This window comes from Talpa europaea (assembly GCF_964194135.1).
Source record: "Talpa europaea genome assembly, chromosome: 14".
In the NCBI taxonomy this organism is placed as follows: Eukaryota; Metazoa; Chordata; class Mammalia; order Eulipotyphla; family Talpidae; genus Talpa; species Talpa europaea.
The window spans coordinates 45133217-45155204 of NC_140082.1; the positions used below are offsets into that span (position 1 = coordinate 45133217).

Genomic DNA, 21988 nt, shown 5'->3' on the forward strand with positions numbered 1-21988 from the left:
TTAAAATAAAACACAGGAGGGCCTCCCTGGTAGCACAAAGGGTTAAGACGCAACCTGTGAAACTATCTGCAGCCACTGCAGCACGAATTTGATCCCTGGCCAGGAAGCTACCCCAATGGCACAGCAGACCTTTCCTGACTCTCCCTTCAGCAGTGTACTTCAGTCAATCTGCCTGTTCTGTTCCCCACTCTGTCTCTGGTGAATCCTCTCACCGCCCTCCCCCTGCACCTCTGGCCTGTACCCCAGTTCTTGTATAAATAAATAAATTAATTAAAAAAAATAAAACACAGGAGAGCTAGTTCTCCCCCCTCCCCTTCTCCATGGAAGGATAAAAAGAGAAAGCAGCAGTTTACAGATGAGGAAGCTGTCCTCATCAGACACTGGAACTGCTGCCATCCTTGACCTTATCCCAGCCTCTAGAACTGCAAGAAATAAGTTCTGTTGTTTAATTCACCCAGTCTATGATATTTTTGCTATAGCAGCCTGAATAGACTTGGACACACTATGCTACTTGCCTTCCCTTTGCATGGCCCTTTACTGATATATTAGTGACTTGAAAAAATGGACCTGTCATTCAATCTTGGAGTAAAATTTTCCATGACAGTAATTTTTAATAAGTGGATATATCATTCTTAACAACATAAACAAAGATTTTCAGAATCAAAGGGAAATTTAAAGTTCAATGTATTGTATCCTTAAATTTTACAATAGTAAAAAATGAGGATCAGATAAATATGTGACCTTTCTATTTCTAGATAATTTGGTTCATGGCACAAAAAGAGGATTTTTTAAAGATGATGTTGACAATTGTCAGTAAGTATAGTTCTATACAGTGAAGTATTGGGATTGGTTGTGTAACCTCAATTCATACAAAACAACTATAGAATGCCAATTCCCCAAAATGAGCAATGCATTTCAACATTGCAGCACAAGGCTAAAGTGATTTAGGTCATGGCATTGAGGTGGTTGGGATGGAGTGCATGTGAGAAATGAATATGTGTTGAATCCCAACATATTAGAGCAGCTTCTTCCCCAAGAGGAAAATCAAGTTTATCATCCTTAATGACAAAGTTGCTGGAGTTGTAGTTTCTTCTGGAGAGGGAAAGATTTACAACATCCTCTAAGAAGCTCCCCTCACCCCCAAGCAATTTACCTTGGTCTGAAAATGACAAAACAGAGTGGATCTCAGGCATGACTGCTAGTCAGGGACAGGCCTGTTTATAGTAAAACCATAAGAAGTTATTACTTCCCTTACAGTCACCAGGAGGCTGGGCTGGGCTGGGTAAGTGATGACAGTGCTAGAATCACAAGAAATTCATTCAATCACATACCTCCCTATACCCATTCCCCAGTATCTCTGACACGATATTATAGCAACTTTATGGAAGATTTATCAGAACGTTGTGGGCAGGATCCAGCTCATTAGGGCTGTATCTATAGAAGGCAGATTAGGACAGGGCTGGCACCATCTCCCACCTGGGGATACAGATACCTGGTATATTATTTAGTAAATTAATTAAATAATTACTCTAAGCTCCCTGTAGCTTAGGGGAAGTAGAATCAGGTCTCTTAACTCTGCTGTGCTCTATCTGGCACTAGGTTAACCTGCTCTTCAACCTTAAGAAAAACTGGAAGTAGGGCAAAGCTGACCTGAAGAGTCGCAGTATTTTAAAGCTGAATGTAAGACAAGAGATCAGTGCTTATACCATCACTGTATTTAGTTCTCATTCATGCATATTATTCTACTTAATTGACTGATGTAGGATTGAAAAAGAAAACATAAGCCAGTTGCTCAGAGCGGGGCGACTGATCAGCGAACGAGCCGAGGTTACTACCGAATCCGAAAGTTCTGGGCGGTTCTGACTACTGTGAGAAGAACAACACCCGGGCCTTCGTCCCAGGTCTGCCTGAGGCGGGTCCGGTTCCCTTAGGCATCTAACCGCTGCGAGGGCTGCAGCTTTTTCCTGCCTCGACCCGCCTGCCGGCGCAGCTCCATCACACCGTGACTGACAGACACTGAGGCTCCACGCCTTGCGCTGCGGCGCCTGCCTGGTCTTTGTTTGGAGTACTGGGGAACTGAGAACAGAAGGAGGCGTGACTTCAATATTCAAAGCGTTTTAAAAACAAACGATTTCCTAATTTGTATCTGTCTCCTGCCAGCGTGAAACTTCTATAAGCAGAACTGACTGAGCTGTGAGCCTTTCTTTCTGCCTATCGCCACCCACCATACCCCTGGGCCTCGCCTCCCCCACCCTTCCCTAGCCGCGGAGAGAGAACAGTCTAGCAGCAGACGAAACAGCCAGGACCGCGGGTGGGAGGCTGTTCCCGCAGCTAGTGGCTGGCGTTGCAGAATGTAGAGATTTTCCCATTCATAAACTAGCATCCCTACTCACCTACTTCCCGCTCTCCCCACACCGCCCCAAGCTCAGTGTGTGTGTTGGGGGGTTGGAGGGAAAGGGAAACGATTGTTGGGTCCAGGTTGCTCTGTTCCAGGGGGCCATGGGCCTAAAGTGGGGCGCTCTCCCTCTTCGTTAGGAAGTCCCATTTTTAAAATCCCATCTCGGGTCTTCACTCAGTCTTTACAGACGATTGACAGCGACCGAGGATGAACACTCTGGTTTGAAATGAAAGGACAAAATGGCTTTTGATTCAATCCATCAATAAAACCTTACCCTTCCACTTCAGGCTGTCCGACATTTTGTGACTTGCATTTTTTGGTTCTATCATTCATTTAGGAAGCGACTGTCAAGCCACGCTACCTCTCCATTTGTAAACAACTGGCCTTTTTAGGTCCCTGTCTTTTACCCTTTTATGGCGCTGGGTGGGGGCACGGGAGTGCGCCGGGGAGATGATGGCAGGGGCGGGGCGGGACAGGGGATTGTGCTAATTCAAGATGCAATCTCCATCCACATAATAGATTGTTATTAACAATGATCCTCGTTGCAAAACCCTTAAAACTGCCCCTTGACTCCCCTAGCAGCAAAAGGAGAGCCCTTATTCGCTGAGCTGTCGCTTCCTCTTCCCCTCCTTCATCGCCTCTCCCCCTCAGCCCTCTCCACTACTCTCTGCTCTGGAAATTACAACTCCTCAGAGCGCCGGGCCGGGAGGCGGCGGTGGTAGCAGCAGGAGGGAGGCGGGAGGGGATTCCCGAGCCAGCCGGGCGCCTGCCCTCCGCCCGCCGGCTGCAGAGTCGCGCGGCCAAGGTCAGAGGCGCCGCAGGAGAAGCAGCTGCCAAGCTAAGAAGGTGGTCAATCCTGGCACGGGGAGAAAGCCTCAAGGCGTAGTCGGCAGGTAACGTCCGCCGCCGGGGATGGAGGCGATCTGAGGTCTCTGGGGTGGCCGGGTCGCGCCACGGAGTCGCGGACGCAGAGACCTGGCAGGTGACTGCCCCACTGGCCGCGCTAGGAGCTGGGGCGCCACCTTCGTCTCTGGCGCTGTCCGCCGCCTCGTGGTGCTGAACCGAGCTCCGCGGACAAGCGGCCTGCTCGTCTGCCTGCTCACCTACCCGCCGCCCTGCTTGGGGGCGGGGCAGGGCTAACAGGGGCCTCTGGGCAGCTGCCCACTGTAGCCCAGGGATTGAAAGCCGAGACTTAGCAGACAGCATCCCCCGCCGCTGGTCCTGATGTGAAGAGGAGACGCGTGCTGCAGCCAGCGGCGGCGCTAGTGCTGATTCATCACCTAGAGAGCCTTGCAGGCCACCGGGAGGGCAACAGACCGACTCCGGACTCTGGACGCAGGTTGAAGTCGCTGGTGCAGGAGCCTTGCGGACAGAAGGTGAGGACCCCCTCCCTTCTCTTACCTCAAATTGTCTTAGGGCGGCGGCTCCAGGACAGAGAGGGGCGTGCCCCGGGGTTGTGAAGTAGTCATGCCCGTGTGATGCCCCCGCCTTCCGTCTCACCGGAGCTACCCACTCTTATTCTCCGCCAGTCTCCGGACCTTGAGCCATTCCACTCTCTGCTCTGAATACCTTGGGCTGCCCGTGCCGCGATGGAGGAGGAACTGAAGTGCCCCGTGTGCGGCTCCCTGTTTCGGGAACCCATCATCTTGCCCTGTTCCCACAACGTCTGTCTGCCTTGCGCTCGCACCATCGCGGTGCAGACTCCGGACGGTGAGCAGCACCTGCCCCAGCCGCTCCTGCACTCCCGGGGCTCAGGGCTGCCCGCAGGCACCGCCGCCGCACCCTCCCTGGACCACGACGCTGCAGCTGGCCCAGCCTGCAGCGGCGGGGGCGGGACCGCAGCTGGCGGCCTGGGCAGCAGTGCGGGAGGTGGCGGGGACCACGCGGACAAGCTAAGCTTATACAGCGAGACAGACAGCGGCTATGGCTCTTACACCCCCAGCCTCAAGTCCCCCAATGGGGTTCGCGTGCTGCCCATGGTGCCGGCACCGCCGGGCTCCTCGGCCGCCGCGGCTCGGGGTGCCGCTTGCTCCTCGCTGTCGTCCTCGTCAAGCTCCATCACTTGCCCACAGTGCCACCGCAGCGCCTCCCTGGACCACCGCGGCCTGCGAGGATTCCAGCGCAATCGCCTGCTAGAGGCAATCGTGCAGCGGTACCAGCAGGGCCGCGGTGCCGTGCACGGGGCGACACCGGCCGTGGCGGTGGCCATCTGCCAGTTGTGCGACCGCACGCCTCCCGAACCAGCTGCTACGCTCTGCGAGCAGTGCGATGTGCTCTATTGCGCTTCCTGCCAGCTCAAGTGCCATCCATCCCGGGGACCCTTCGCTAAGCATCGCCTAGTGCAACCGCCGCCGCCTCCCGCTGCAGCCGAGGCCGCTTCTGCGTCCCCAGGCGCGGCCCAGGGCGCCCCCAGCGGAGGCGGTGGCTGCAAGAGCCCCGGGAGCACCGGAGCTGGGGCCGGAGCGGCGGGGGGCGGCGCCGCCCGCAAGTTCCCTACATGCCCCGAACACGAGATGGAGAACTACAGCATGTACTGCGCGAGCTGCCGGACCCCGGTGTGTTATCTGTGCCTGGAGGAAGGCCGGCACGGCAAGCACGAGGTGAAGCCTCTGGGGGCCATGTGGAAACAGCACAAGGTGAGCGCCCTCTGGGCTGGACGCGGGAGCATGGGTACAAAAAAGGGTGCGAGAAAGAATCTTGGCCTCTTTCGTCCACAGTAGGCAAAGGGTCAGTCAGGGAGTCAAGCAGAAACCCCTTTTTCCCTCCTTCCCAAACTCAGTTGTTTGACACACACTTAAATGAGCTCCTGGTACTCTAATTTGAGCGTTTTGAATGGGAAGGGTTTGAAATTCCCCCCTTCCCTGAGATTTTATCATTCTACACTAAGAGCACCGAGAACCAGCAAAAGGGCTCTTTCACTCCTAACCTTGACTAATAAATTTCTTGATGGCCCCTTCTGATTTATGGCATGCAGGGACACCCCTCACCCCCAACACACACACACACAAAGGTGCTTCTTAAGTGTGGGCATTACCATTTACCTGTAAGGAAATGGCAGATGCCTCCTGGTCCTTGGTTGATCTGCTCTGAAGGCAGAAAATGTTCTAACTCAACCCTCAGTGAAAGGATACACTATTTCCTCCACAGCTGAATTCCCAACAGCTTCCAGAGCAGAAATTTTCCTGCTCTCGCAACTAGTCTTCAGCACTATCTACCCCCATTGAATTGCCTGTCATGTGAGAGGGAATATATAATTGTTCATGAGTTTTCTTACGAATTCAAGTGTGTAGCCTTTTAAGAAAGGAGCATCATTTTCTCCAGAGGCCTCTTACTGGGACCATACGGCTCATGGCAGTGGGTGTGTGGTGGAGTCACAGAATGAGCTTTTAGTAGGACAATTAAGCACACTTTCATCTGCAGACTGCTGTAAGCCTCATTGGTTTGCAGCAGCCCGTGGGAATGGAACAGCCTCTAAAGGCAACCTTCATAAACTCGTGGCTGTCAATGTGTCTTCCTATGTGACATGGAGAGAAAGAGAGAAAGTTTCAAAGTCAGTTCAAATCCCAAAGCAAAAGTGGAGTCAGTTCTTCTAACAAACATTCACCTCAACTTTCCATCCAAAGGACACACTGAGCAATCAGACACACTGGGGTTTGAGGTCCATGAACCAAACCGGGCAGATTTAGGGTCCTTTGTTCAATGATCCCAACATATTATTCAATGTCTTCTTTCCCATAAACTCTCATCCTGCAAAGAGTCAGGAGGCCCTCAGATTGCCCAACAGGAAATATTGTATTCTGATTGATAAAAGAAAATAAAACATTTTACCATGGCTATCTTGTATCTTTCAACTAGAAATGGGCAACAAGGAGAACATAGATGAGAGAAGAAGGGTACTACTGGCATTCAGTGGGTAGAAAACTCTCCAAACCAATTATCCAGCCACAAATGTCAGTATGCTGATGTTGAGAAGCCCTGCTGTGAATTTACTCAAATCTGGACCCAAATCTCAGGGCTTTTAATTCATGTGCTGTAAGTGTTTAAACACATTTTAAAACTCACTGAATAATAATATCTATCTCAGATCATTATTGTAAGGAATAAGTATAATACTGTTGAACTTGGAGCACATTACCTGACTCACCAAAACCAATATGTGTTACTGTGCTGGTCCGTGGCAATGTTATTTCTTATTTTTATAGTCCTAATACTTACAACTACTACTAGGTATGCAGAAAGCTACAGGACAGAGGCAGAGAGTGTCTATTTGGCTTCATTGAGTTGGTTACCTGAAGAAAACAGAGCCAGTGATTTTTGGTATTACTTATGCTGAGTCCTAAAGTAACTTTAAACTAAATGAGAATGTCTGGCTTGAGTTTGTTGCCATTCATATCACATTTTGTTGCATATTGCTTCACAGTAATTGTAGCTGCTTTGCTTATTTCATCTTTCCAGTGAAGAGATGTCATTCTACATATAAAATCTCTTAAAAAGAGGCTATGATCATTTGCCAAGGCGGGGAGAACAGGTTTACATTCAGATTTCACAAGCTGCTAAATTTTCACAACCCAGAAGATTAGAACGAATTCTGGGTGTTACCTCCCAAATCTTTAAACTTGGTGAAGAGTGGAAAGCAAAATGAGTTGAGATGAGAGTTTGCCATCTTAAAAGAGATTAAATCTCTTACAAGGAAAAGTTATAAGGATCCTTATAAGAATAATGAGCTATGGTTTCAATAACCAAGGTCATGCAGGGAAAAATCATTAGTCGTCCTTGATATGGTGTCAACAGCAGTTTTATAAAATTTCTGTCCTGCAAAATTATGAGGAATATGGAAAGTACATGTGATATTTGTTTAGTAAAGTGGGACAACTGTCTGGGTAGTGGGGTAACATAATTATGAGGAATCTAGCATCTCAATTTTTACCTGTTGCCTCTGCTTCAAAGAACGAAGATCATTCTTCTAAATTCAGAAGGAATGCATGAGATACTTTTGTGAAAACCCATTTTCAAGATGAATAGTTCTGCTGTTCTCTTTTAGCAGGTGCTGTTTTTCCACAGAAAGGGAAATTATTGAGTGTTTGTTATGAGCATCTCTACTAGGGACGGCAATGAAAATAATAGATAAGGGAGGGAGCCCCGGTGGAGCATTTTGTCTTGTTGTTTGGGCAGGCAGGTAGTGTTGTGAGCTATGAGGGTGGCTACTTTGGAAAGGTATACTATAACATTCAATTTCACTGTCCTACTGTGGCAACTTTAGTTTCTTAGTAAAACTGATTAAAACTAAGTTTCTGTAGTGTGTGTGTGTATGTGTGTGTGTGTGTGTTGCTCTAAAATCCCAGCAGCCGTGACAAAGGCTTGTTGCTCTAGTAGAACTAGAATTGGGGAAGGAACACTGCCTGAACATTCCTGTGAGTGGAGAAACTTTCATCAAAGCTTTGCTTGAATTCCTCTCTGGCGTGACTGGAACCTGTTATCTCATTAATGATTCTAGGCAAAGTGACAAAGAGGTGGCACTGAAATCTATTTTGAAACAAGATTGATTATCACCTTTTAAAAACAGTGTAAAAAGTTTAAGAGGTAGCTAAACACGTTTTTAGATGATTCTTCTGGAAGAGAACCTCATGTCAAAGAACTTCTGATGTGAAGAAACTCTGTGTAGTGGAAGATAGAACAGGAAAGAAAGCTTTCCATGAACACTTTTGTTGTTTTGCCTATTGATTCTGGAATTCTAATTTTCCTTAAGCAAGGAGGATGGGCCTCTGTGGGTTATATCTCTTCCCTAGTGTGACATGTCATGAATGTCAACAATGCTTGTAACTTTTGTTGGGTACAGATAGTCCATCTTGAATTAAAATGGGTAGAAGACAGGAGAGGTCTGTTGCGCCATGTGGGTAGCTCTCTGGCAGGCCAGGGATTGAAATAAATAAGTAAATAAATAAGTAAATTTAAAAAATGGGTAGAAGCTGATTCTGAACTGATGTATGGAATGCTGGATAAGCCCTACATCAGAAGTCGTTTGAGAACCATGGAAAACAGAAGAATATTAAAACAAAAGCTCATGGAAACCCTGAGATAATGGATCCCAATGAGTCAGCACTTCCAAGAGCAAAGAAGATGGTGATGCCTGAATCCCCAAGGAAGAGGGGACTTCAGGTCACTCCTTGTCTTGAGGATCTGCCAAAAGGCACTTGTCTTCTTGGCAAACTGGTCTTATCTGTCTTCTACAAACATAAGGGCAGGCTTTTAGCTTTTAAAGTCTCAGAGGAAAAGAGTTCCTCCATTAGAAGAAATGACACATGAAGGACAAAGGCAGAAGATGCGACTAGAGCTCTACTTTGATCATAAGTATACTTATTTGAATACTTATGGTACTTTAAACATAAGTAGTAAGTGCTCATTACTAAAAACTAAAATTATAGATATAAAAATATAGAAATTAATGTGGGGGTCTCCCTGCTGGTGCAAGGGGTTAAGCACAGCACTGTGAAGCTGTCCGCAGCCTCTGTAGCACAAGTTCAATCCCCGGCCTGCCAGGGAGTTACCCACATGGCACCTCAGACCTCTCCTGTCTCACCTACTGCTCCCCTCAGCAGTGTATCTCAGTAGATCTGCCTGTTCTGTTCCCCACTCTGTCTCTGGTGAATCTCTCATCCCCTGCACCTCTGGCCTATACCCCAGTTCTTGCATGCATAAATAAATAAATCTTAAAAAAAGAATTTAATGTGATCCCCAAATTCTAATTTGTAAAGAAAAGCATTTCTAATATTTTATGGTTTTCCTTCTAGAATTCTATTATACATTTATTTTGTAACTATTTTTTCTTGAAAAACACAATAGAAACATCTTTCTTGTCAATTAGTGTATATCCTTTTTGATGACTGTATGCCATTCCATCATTAGGATTTATTATTTTATTTGATTGACACCCTAATATGGGATTTCAGCTTGTTTTCAGTCTTTTGCCTCTGTAAACACTTTTCTAGTTAAATGTATGCCTGTATTGTTAATTGTTTCCTAAAGTTAAAATTTTAAATATGGAGTTTATATATATTCTACATCAAATGATTTCTGGCTTGAAGACATCTGATTAATGTCTTCAAATTGACTGCTTGAAGTTTTTGCTTACTTTTTTTTCCCATCAGCAAAATTGTATAAATAGTAAAAATTCATGTAGACAGGGACTATCGGGAGAAACGATAAAGTGTATTGTCATTACATTATTATTATTTATTACATTATTCCTGAATTATTTTTTTAAATCACAAGGATGTAGATTTTTATATATTAAACTGCTAATAGGGATCTTTCTTCCCTTAAAGATTGGTTTAATATGTACATTTATTGCCCCATAGCCTCTCTGGGGTTTTAAGGCCCATAAAAAAACCAAGCTTTCAGGACTCACTGAAGATGCTTTTGGGTAGGGGGCCTGGGGGAGAGATAAAGTACTTGCCAAAAATCTTCTGGGAAGTCTGAAGTCTATACCTCAGATAGACTGATAGTTGCATAGTAGCTGCTGGTTCTATGCCAAGCATTGGTGAACAGAAATCTGTTGAGCTATATAGAGCATGTGGCATAGAAATATGTGCAATTTGAATGAAAGCCTGGATTTTTCAGAAGTTGAATCTTTCGCTGACTTTGAAGTTCTGGAAAATGAAGTGCGTAGGCTGACTTCAGTTCCATCTGCCCCAGACTGGCTAAGAACCAATGGCAAATCTGCTCAGATCCCTGGGATCATGAGCCAACTTCAATAGCTAGAGCCTGCCACATCTTCTCACACCACCTACTGTGCTAACATCACCACTGTCTTTAAAGCCATCTGGGATGTAGCCTTGCTTCATGCTTAGATTTAATTTCAAGCAGGTCAGTAATTCAGGAACAGCTATTAGAAGGTGCCTTCATGTTATGATCTTTGAAAGACATGCTTTCCATATCACCTTATACACCTGAAAAATCAAAAGTGGGTTTGAGAAAAGAAGGTAAGAATCCATAAATGTGGAGACTTCTTTCTGGAGACTATTTATAGAGATATGGGGTTTTAAAATTGAGAAAGTCCTTAAAAAACTGAGTGGACACCGCTTCTGGCACTAATGATGAATGAATTCCATATTGTCCACTGTGGTGTTCACACTATGGCTAAGGTACTATTATATTTTTAGCCTACAGGAAGAAGTCCTTTATGTGGGGAGACATGCATGGTGAGGGGACCTTATCTGTCCCAACAAGCCCAACATATGGAGTGTTCTAGAAAGGAAAGTGTCAATCTCTGAGACAGATTTAGGGAAAGGGCTTACAAACTGTGGCCCATCATCTATTTTTATAAATAAAGCTTTACTGAAACACTGTCATGGTCATTACTTACATATTGCCTGGGACAGCTTCTGGAAGAACTGAGTGATCTTAACAGGGAATTGTAGCCAGCAAAGTTGAAAATATTTGATATTTGATATCTTTTCCCTGCTGACCTCTAGACTAGAACCTTGTGACTCAGAGGTGTTTGCTCAGCAGTAGCCATAGCAGCCAGGAATTTACTGGTGATGCCTACACCCCAGCTCTTGTATGCATAAATAAATAAATCTTTAAAAAAATGTTTTGAGAAACCCTGATAGGAATGCTTTTGGTCTCCAGGGTCCCTTGAGGACTTCACTCTGTCAAGTTGGCTGAGTAGTGTGAGCCTCAGGCCTGAAGCTGATTCTCAGTAACTGGATTCTCAGGGGGTCTGAGAAGCTTGAACTATGGACACCTGATAGGTCTTTAGGTTCAGCAAATTCTGGATGCTGGGTGACAATATGGTGCTCCCAGGCCACCTGGACCAGAAGCGGCAGGTCTCTGAGGGGTGGAGCTGTGTGTGTCTGAGCCAGGTTGTTGGGGTTCTGGAAAGGGTTCTGGCAACTTTTTTGCTGCATTTCTGGTATTAAACAGAAATATGTTTACTGTTCATTTCTCTGGATTTCCATTAGTTTGTGTCTAAGTTGTTCTTCAAAGCAGCAAAGAATGCTTTATCCCCTCTTTAGTCAGTTTTGAGGACCTTCCCAGGGAGGGGTGAAAACTGAGAAATCTGTCTGAGCAGGGAGGATATAGACAGACATTGGGAGGGGAGCTCATGAATTCACCTCTCCCTGCTTGCAGTTTCCTCTTGCAAAGCTAAAACTGTGCGGGGGTTTTTTATTTTTACTTCCTAGGATAGACTGTTTCCTAACAGAGATCATAAATTCCTGCCTCCTCATTTTGCAGATGAGGAACTGGAGTTGTACAACAAGTTGTGAAATGGTTCTGTAAAAAGATCCTTTTAATGTCCTCATTGTACATTTTGAGTCACCAAAAAATGGAGCAGAATGCTATGTTTGTGTCTGAGCAAAAACAGGCCTACAGCATCACCTATGGAGTGATTATGAATGAAGTAAGTTAGGGTTGGTTGACACCTACTCTAAAGAGGGAGGCCAGAGGGCCTCCCCAGTGGGGCAGTGGGTTGAGCGCAGTGCTGTGAAGCTGTCCGCAGCCTCTGCAGAGTGGGTTCAATTCTAGGCAGGCCAGGAAGACACCCACAGGGTGCGGCAGACCTCTCCTGTCTCACCCGCTGCTCCCCTCAGCAGTTTTATCAGTCTGTCTGCCTGTTCTGTTCCCCACTCTGTCTCTGGTGAATCCTCTCACCCTCCCGTGCCTCTGGCCTATACCCCCATTCTTGTATAAATAAATAAATCTTAAAAAAAATAAAATAAAGAGGGAGGGCAGAGTAAGAGGGGGACACAACCTCTCATTCAAGTATAATGGGGCAAATGAAAGTGGAGATAAATGTTAAGGAGCAAACAATGTATTCTGTTTAGAATAAATTTGATTTAAAAAGTTGGAATACTGAGGGGTAAAAGGGGAATCTATTACATTAAATAACCCTGCCTCTTTGTTTAATGGGTGGCCACAGAGGGGAAAGTTAGCTTGGGGAGAAGAGTAGAAAAGGATCCACAAAGGACAAGAACAGGTCAGGTGGGCTGATGCGCTGAGGAGTGTGGCAGGGGTCTCAACAACAGATACAACAGACAGGAAGTGGCACCTGCCAGCTCTCACTCCAGAAGGAGGGGTTGGGCCTTGGTCATATGGCATCTACAGTACATGTCCAGGCAGTGCATATATAAAGTTTGTATTAGGTAATGTAGGCAAATTTTTGTACTTATTATATCTCCTGACTCTGGCTTATAGTTTGATTATGGACAATATCTTTAAAGCCAGGAAATCAATAAAATATGAAGAATCAGAAATGAAAGCCCTCTTAAAATGGAGAACTGTGGCCCAATAAGTTATAATAAATCAAAGTCACTCAGTAAATTTCATGTTACCTCACAGCAGGCAGGTATCTGCCTTATCTGGTAAGCTATGTCTTCTAACAAAAGGCCATTTCTAGCACTTACTACAACAGTTTAAAAGTGAATGATGCCACTTGACCACCAGATCCTTTTTCTGAGCTTGTGCCTTTAATGAGTACATATTCTTCAATTCACCTAATATTCAACCAACAAGTAAATCGTGAATGCTTGTGTCATACCAGGCATTCCAAGGACTGAGGTCACACTTGAATATGCTCTCTTCTTTCAAAGAGTGTAAATCTAGTACAATAGAAAGAAAATCAACAAATACACAGATAAATCAATTGGATAATTTCTGGTAATGCTAAGTACTAGGATGGAAGTAAGATAATGTGATATAAAATACATGGGCAGGTTGAAAAAGGATCTCTGAAGGGGCTGTGTTCAAGTTCAGGGAAGAACCAGCCCTGCACAGTTCTGAAGGCAGCTGGTTTCCCAGGGAAAGTAAGACCAAAGCCCCACAGTGGAAGATGCCTCACGAATTTAAAAGACAGAAATAGGCAGTGCGTTTGGAGTGCAATGAAAAATATGAGTAAGTGGCAAGAACAGAGAGACAGGCAGGGTCAAGAGGACACAGGTCCTGGCAGGCACAGGGAGCAGGTTTGACTTTATGGGAAATGCACTGGGAGACTGTTAGAGGGCTCTAAGCTAAGAAGTGATGTTTGTTTTTTAAAAGATCATTTTTACAGTTTTTGGGGGGAAATGCATGCAAAAAAAAGTGGATGCAGAAAGGCCACTTAGAGGACTTGGGAATCATTTGGGCTATAAATATGAGGACCACAATTAAGCTAAAAGCAGCAGAAATTAGGAGAAGTTAACACATTCAAATCCTGCTTGGGGTTCCCTGAGCTTCTTGGACTTGTGGTTTGGTGTCTTCTATTATTTTTGGAAAATTCCTGTCTGTTATATCTTCAGGTAATTCTTTTGCTGTGCTCTCTCTCTCTCTCTCTCTCTCTCTCTCTCTCTCTCTCTCTCATCCTTCTAGGATTCCACTTACAGAGCTGTTAGACTGTTTGATGTCTCACAGTTTTGGGGTGCTCTATTTTTTTCTCTTTAATAATTCTATTTCATCTCAGTTACAGTTTCAATAATTTCTGCTGACTTATCTTTCAAGGTCACTGATACTTTCCCAGGCTGTTTCCCAACTCATTAGCCCCTTTCCATATTTCCTCTGAATTGTCTCAGCTGTCCTTCCTTTTTCCCAGAAATAGGAAACATCTAATGGTGTGGGTCCATGACTGTTACCTGCATCTCCCCCAGGATGATAGGGTTCTTTTCTCCTCCCTTCCTCCAGCCGCATTTTGCTCATAGTGTGGGAGAGAGGGACAGGATTTGCTACTTGTGCCCAGTAACTTAAAGTTTTTGTTCTAGAGGAAATAAGGGTTCTGGCAGGGTTTCATGCTTGCCTGCTGTGCTTGTCAGAGCCCCTGTCAAAACATCTTCTGGGGTTTCCCTTTTTTAATCAAATAGGCATTTAGTAGATTGTGTAACTCATGAGGATTTACTTTTTGGTTGCTAAAATGCTTGGAGTTGAATATTAGGTGTATATATAATAGATGTAATAATGTTCTAAGTATTTTTTTTTAAGATTTATTCATTTATTTATTATTTTATTTATTTATTTATACAAGCACTGGGTACAGTCAGAAGCGCGGGAGGGTGAGAGAATTCACCAGAGCCAGAGAGGGGAGCAGAGCAGGCAGAAGGACCGAAGTACACCGCTGAGGGGAGCAGCGGGCGGCAGGAGGGGTCTGCGCGCCATGTGGGACCCTCCTCCGGTGGCCGGGGAGCAGCCGGGGATCGAACCGGCACCGCAGATGCAACGGGCAGCTTCGCAACCCAGCGCTCAACCGCTGCGCCACCAGGAAGGCCCATGTTCTAAGTATTTTGACCTTTATTTCTGGCTATATTTTATGCTCTCCTCCACATAATTTTTCATTCTTTTAAGTTATATTCTTTAGAATTCTACAAACCATTCCTTAAATTTCTTTTGAAATAACTAGATTAATAAATAAGCAAACAAGAAACCTGCTTAAAGAAAACAAGAAAGCTTTTAGAGAATTTCATTATGACAGTCCCCTACTTTTGGGCAGTACCCAGTCAATGAATTTTTTGGTTTTGGGTTTTTGTTTGTTTGTTTGTTTGTTTGTTTGTTTTGTTTTTTTAAGAATCTGAATGTTGCATGTTCATATTGAAGAAAGGGGACCTCCCCAGGTCATTGGGGCATCTGACAACTCTCTTTCAGTCTCATACAATAAAGAGTCTCCAAAATGACAGTGCCTCACCTGCCCAGCAGGATGATTCATCTTATTTCACATCTTTCTTGTGAATATCATGACATACCACCAGCTCTTTTTTGAAGGCTGTGATTATAATAACCTCTCACATCCGTTTCCTTTACAAGTATTTGCATCTTGTCACTGATGTTTGTTCTCCACACAGACTGACTGTCCAGCAGGGTTCCATGCCTGTAGCTTACCGAGAATGCAAAGATACATAGACGAGAGTCAAGACACACTAAAGGCAAGAAATCCGCTCTGGAGGGTGTCAGGAACCACAAGATGTTTAAGGTTTTAGCCTATGCACAGATTAGAAAATTCACCTGCCAGGGCCTCCCTGGTGGTGCAGATGGTTGAGCGCAGCTCTGTGAAGCTGTCTGCAGCCTATGTAAAGTGGGTTTGATCATGGCTGGCCAGGGAGAAACCCACATGGCGTGGCAGACCTCTCCTGTCTCGCCCGCTGCTCCCCTCAGCAGTGTATTTTGTCAGTCTGCCTGTTCTGTTCCCCACTCTGTCTCTGGTGAATCCTCTTACCCCCCGCATCTCTTGCCTGTACCCCAATTCTTATATAAATAAATAAATCTTTTTTTAAAAAAAAAGCAATCCAACCATTTAGGCAAAACAAACAAAAAAGTTGCTAAAAAAAAAAAAAGAAAAGAAAAAGAAAGTTAACCTGCCATAGTTTTGTCAGTGCAGAACGAAGACCTGAAGCTCCTGGGCCAGAGAAAAAGAGCAGTTTAACTAAGAGCAATAGCAGTAGGCAGGGTACCAGCCTGTTTGTGCCAGCAACCTGAGCCGCATTGCACAAGGCAGTGTGAAGGTCAAACGACACCTGTACACACGTTAAGGGGAGGAATCCTGAATTTAGGGGCCCAAATCTTTTATGTAGGACACAAATATGAGGTTCTTTGCTCCAGTGGCAGCAGCATTTCGACTTCTTAAGGTTGTTATCTATACGATCAACCTCGGATAGTCAGTCAAAAGAGCCATCAAGGCCCCACTGGCAAAACCTGCATAAACGCAAGAGACCTATGAAGGAATATCTTCCAACAGGAGGGTTAAATCAAGATCCAAATGTCCCCACGAGTGATTACTGCCAGGATCTCCTTTTCCTCTAAACTTCTGATTTCAGTTGGGGTATACATGCCTCAGGAACACCTGGGTAAAACATGCAAGATCTGTGCTGTCATCAGTCAGGTTTTTTTTGCTCCTTTGGAATCTGTGGGATGAAGATGGTGATGATGGAATGAGAAGCAGAGCAAATGCTACTTCTCAGCCCTACCTCTAGAGGGCTCCTCCGCATAACTCCCGCCTCTGAAATAGATCCCTCTTCTTTCAAATTGATGCTCAGTAATAATCATGGTGATGTTGGTCAGAGAGACTTTCCTTTATTAAGTTCTTATGATGTGAACTGTCTTGAGTTCTTAAAGTGCATAATCTCATCTAATGCAAGGTCATTCCGTGGGGAGAGGATGGAGTGTGTGTTACTGTGGCAGAACTTGTTGAAGCTGTCTAATATCAGCACTCTTTTTTTTTTAAAAAAGATTTATTTATGCATACAAGAACTGGGGTACAGGCCAGAGGTGTGGGGGTTGAGAGGATTCACCAGAGACAGAGTGGGGAACAGAACAGGCAGACTGACTGAAATACACTGCTGAGGGGAGCAGCCAGGGAGACAGGAGAGGTCTGCTGCACCATGTGGGTATCTCCACAGCTGGCGGGAATGGAACCCGCAGTGCAGACACTGTGGAGAGCTTCACAGCGCTGCACTCAACCGCCTGTGCCACCAGGGAGGCCCTAGACTTAATTCTTTTTTTATGTATTTGTTTTCTTTCCCCATAATCCCATAGATTATTTTCCCTGTCACTCCTACACTTTCTGGAATAGAGAGTGTTGACCAGAGGTGACAAAAGACTTCATCTTAATTATTTGGGTTTGGGGGAATTTTTTTCCTCTCTCCTGAAACTTTTTCTGGATACTTTCATTTTAATTAAAATCCATTTATTCTGTTATGATAGAAACATAAATCTAGCATTTCCTGAGCAAGTGTTAAAGTGGTATCTATTTAGCATACCTCACAGGTATGTTTTCTCCTAATATTGCCACACAATTGAAGGCCATGAAATCCACTTTTTATGGTAAGTTATCCCAAAATATAAGAAGTAAAATCGCATGACCATTCTAACATTATATTATATGTCAAATACAGAGCTGAAACAGAGCTCTTGTCCTTGCTTCTGAGACTTGATTCATTTTATAAATTTCCCTGTCATGTTGTCCAACTGAAAAAAAAAAGCCTAATTCATTTATTCAACAAATACTGTGGACTATACCTCTTTGTACTTCATACAAAGATGTAGCACACAAGGTTTCCATCTTCTAAGTCCTCACAATTTAGCGGAAGCAAAAGAAAATATCATATAACATTACAATATAATGAGGTATGGGGTGGTACAGGGTCCAGAAAGGAGCATCTCCCCAGTTCAGGAGGGAGAGGGAGGTAAGCATGAGGCAGGATGAGGGAGGGACACTTGAGTTGAATTTTGGATGACTTTGGGAGCTGGAAAGCAAAGGAAAGGGCCTATCAAGCAGGGGAACAGCATGTGCAAAGGCACAGAGTTATGACATAGCCTGATGGGTCATGCTAAGGCTTTTGTCTTGAAGGTGGTACCAGCTGCTGCCCTTGCCTGTTAACTTCAACAGGAACTAGCAAGCCCAGGCCCCAGGGAACCATAAATATTTCCAATTATTCTGGGTCTGCTTCCTGCATATGTTTGCTCTTGAGGGCCATTTGACCCTTGTGCCAGAATGAGAAGTAATCATTTATTTTTAATGATCAGAAGTCAGTTCCCAACAGCATTGCACACATCAGTTCTGCCTCTTTTATTTTTGACCTGTGCATTAAGTCTAGCCAGGCAATTTCAGTTGGTGGCGCTGACATATCAATATTGGCAGCCTGAAGATGCCTGTTGTCAAGCGAGGTGCTCCCCCAGTATGCCTCTGGGCAGGAACTCCCTGAGAACTCCTCAGCTGTCAGCATTTTGGGAGTTGGAGACTGAAGCTGAGTTGTGGGTGGTGAGAGTGGCCTCCTGCCATCACCGCCTCCATGGGGTTTGTATTTATCAAGGTTCAGCATGAATCACTAATTATAGCACGGCTGGCTTTGCGTTTTTTAGCCTCCTGACCACAAAGTCAGAGTTCTTTTTATAAGCAAAAGTACTCTGGTTGACTGGAATTGGAGAGAATTTACTGGGACAATAGTACTATTTTCTGAGCACTCACAGAATCAGTGGGAGCTTTGAAACCAGGTTTGCAGTGAAAACAAGGGGCAGATCCACATACAGTCCTGCTTGTGTGCCAGGTTCCATTCGCGTTTACATGTATGAACTCAATCCCACAATTACACTATACGGTATCTACTGCCATCATCTAAGAGGGTGAATTAATTTCTCACTCTGAAGTCTGGGTCCAGTGAGGGACACAGGCAAGTAGATGTATACTTGGCTCATGACAGGGCAATAATTAGGAATAAAATGAGAGGCAGGGGATAAAGGGGGTACAGAGGAGAAAGAGACCCACAAACTCATAAAGTCCCACAGCTGCATTTCTGAACCTCAATTTAGACTGACCACTAGGCTGATGAATTTTTTTAATTTGGTCACCTGGCTTTTGAAGCCTGTGGCTGACAGTTCAGAGAGAACTATAATACAACACAAAGCCACTTTCTGCCCAAAGGGGGTTGCTCTGGGACTCTTCCCACTATTGGCAGGTAGCTCAGGAAAGAGAAAGCAGCATGGGGTGGAGGAACTCTCCACTCCTCAAGTAGGGAACTCTCCAGTCAAGCAGAGGCAGGGCATGGGACAATATCTGAAGTTCTGTCTGATGTGACTAAATTTGGGCCAGATCAGCCTGGGGTGGCAGTTACTGAGAAGTAGTGGTTACTGTCATGATCTGCAGGCTTGGGTCAGACTGCCAGTGCCCAGCACCACATGGGGCTCTGTGCCCTGGAAACGAGGTTCAGAGCGGCTATTCTAATTAAATCCAACATGTGAGAGGTTGTGATTTGAATAGCTCAGGGGAGGTAAGATAACATCTAGAGCAAAATCAATTCACTGACACAGATATTTATGGAGCACAAGGTCAGGCAGACAGATAGTTTGACCCAGCATAAAAATATTTATATTTTAAACTGTTCTTCTAACGTAGAGACTCTACGGGAATATAATTCTAACATTAATGAAATAGGAAGATGTAAAATGCAACTTTAGGTTCAGGTTAAGATCCATTCAACCATAAGAAAAAAATTCATCTTCTGCCTGGATATTTCCTTTCTTTCCAGGAGTCTGATCTAACCGACATTGTAGAAACAAAACAATCCATTTCTCATTTCTCACACTGCAGGCTCCTCTCTCAGACCGGAAAGGGACAATTTTCAGGGTCCTCTGCTGGCCCACCAAATCGTCTCTGTGGAAATAAGACGCTCATGTCTAAACAAACTTGAAACAAAATACAATATGCTATAAACCCCTAATACATTGCCAAAAAATAAGCTGGGACTCCCTGGTGGTGCAAGGAATGAAGCACAGCACTGTGAAGCTATCTGCAGCCTCTGCAGTATGAATTCAATCCCCAGCCGGCCAGGGAGCTACCCACATGGCGCAGCAGACCTCTCCTGTCTCGCACACTGCTCCTTCAGCAGTGTACTCCGGTCAATCTGCCTGTTCTGTTCCCCACTCTGTCTCTGGTGAATCCTCTCACCACTACCACCACCACCACCACCACCACCACCACCACCACCACCACCCCCACACACACATACCCCTCTGGCCTGTAGCGCAGTTCTTGATGCTCAAATAAAATAAATCTTAAAAAAAATTTAAAATAAATAAATAAGTCACTATCTCTGGAGAAATGATTTCCACCTTCCCCTAAAAAAACCTTTGCACCTTTCCACTAGAATAACCAAGTCCATTTTCCCCAATGCTATCCCTTGGGCAAGGAGAGCTGACCTGTGGCCATTTCACACATGAAGTAACTGGGGTAGGGAAAAATCCAAGTGTGTGCTGTGGGAATATCCAGTCCCCACATGGTCCAGCCCTGATCCAGATGAGCCCACTGGTGGGTCCTGGGAGAGCGGGTCCTCGCTTGACCTCTCCAGATGTACTGAGAAGAAACAGAAGGCAAGATCTGGCAGCAAGAGTGGAGGGCTTGGAGCCAGTGCCCACTGAGCTGTGAGATTATTTCCCGTTCAGCTGGGTATTTGCCTAAGGTCACTGGTGTCCTCAAAATCTGTTCTTGGGCTCGTCGCCAAGGTCTTAGGTCTACTTGCCAAGCAGGGAGCAGATAAACTGGCCCTGGGACAGATTGGGCTGCTGGGAGGCTGGCGCTGGGAGAGACTGAGGGTGCAGGACCCTCACTCACACGGCCTCTAAGGGCTTCTCACTGGCAAAGGGCATTAGCAGCACGAGGGATCTACTGGGATCTGTTCTATCATATCAGGCATGTCTAGTCGAGCAATTATTCTGCTTTTTGTTCAGCCATCAAACATTTTTTTTGAGCCCCTACTTTGTGCCTGCAATGCTGGCTAGAAATGAAAAGACAGAGCGGGGAACAGAACAGGCAGACTGACTGAAATACACTGCTGAGGGGAAACAGTAGGCGAGACAGGAGAGGTCCGCTGCGCCATGTGGGTAGCTCCCTGGCTGGCTGGGGATCATACTCGTGCTGCAGAGGCTTCAGATAATTTCATAGTGCTGTGCTTAACCCTTTGCATCTCTGGTGAATCCTCTCACTCCTCACAACTCTGGCCTGTCCCCCAGTTCTTGTATGCATAAAATAAAAAAGCTTTAAAAAATAAAATAAAATAAAAATAGAAGTGAAAAGACAAAAGGCAAAGTCCTCTGCCATCAGGACAGTACAGGATAGAGGGAAGCAGCCTCTCCTTGTGGGTGAACTAGTGCTGCCTCCGTAGGTCCCATCCTTTGGGTGAATGTGGCAAGGAGGGATTTGCTATTCTTTTCTGGACACTCAAACTTCAATTTGAAAATCCCTTTTGTTAAAGATAACTCACAGGGACCATGAATCACGCTAAGATCGCAACCTTCCAAGGCCAGTTCTCTGGGAAAGGCCTGAGTTGTTCTAAGACTTGTACCATTCCATGAATGGGTATAACTATCTCTGCTGTCTAGAACAATAACCGCTGGTGCCCAGTGGTGGTTGAAAGTTAAAGAATATAATTTTTTAAAGATTTATTTATTTATGCATACAAGAGCTGGGGTACAGGCCAGAGATGTGGGGGGTGAGAGGATTCACCAGAGTCAGAGTGGGGAACAGAACAGGCAGATTGACCGAAGTACACTTCTGAGGGGAGCAGCGGGCAAGACAGTAGAGGTCTGCTGCGAGATGTGGGTTGCTCCCTGGCCAGCCGGGGGATCGAACTCATGCCACAGAGGTGTGGATAGCTTCATAGGTTGCATCTTAACCCCTTGCACCTCCAGGGAGGACCCTTAAACAATATCAAATTTAACTCAGCCCCTAAATTACATCAGCCTCTTTCAAGGGCTCAGTAACCACACAGGGGTGGTAACTGTGATATTAGACAGCACAGACAGAATGTTTCTGTCATTCCAGAAAGTTCCACTGGATATTCTTCCTGCATAGATCATTGCAATGGAGAGTGGTACACATGAGTAAGCTATGAAGGAGAGGGGCCTAAATCAGCTGAGGTGGGGTAATGATGATGAAGTCCCTGGTGAATGGAAAAGCTTCCCCCAAAAGCTGCATCCTAGCAGAGCCAGTCTGAGGCTCCTGAGGCTCCTCAAAACTTACCTTGGCCTCACCTTGAATGTTGGAGCTCCGCAGCTCTGAGGCCCCTTCCTCTTCTTTCCATATTGCCCCCTGTGTCCTCTCATCCACTCTGTGGCTTCACTTGCCATCTTCTTCAGAGATTGTTT

The 21988-nt window shown here is 45.4% G+C and overlaps 1 protein-coding gene across 2 annotated transcripts in view; it reads left to right on the forward strand.

Moving 5' to 3' along the window:
- Positions 1-3987: 3987 nt before the first annotated feature.
- Positions 3988-21988, forward strand: part of TRIM67 (tripartite motif containing 67) — a gene marked incomplete at both ends in the record, with an annotated part of 35220 nt that continues 17219 nt past the window's right edge. For both annotated transcript variants that reach the window (XM_084253638.1, XM_084253639.1), the window contains one exon: positions 3988-5034. In XM_084253638.1, the coding sequence (XP_084109764.1) occupies positions 3988-5034 (1047 nt within the window). The remainder of the gene's footprint in view (positions 5035-21988) is intronic.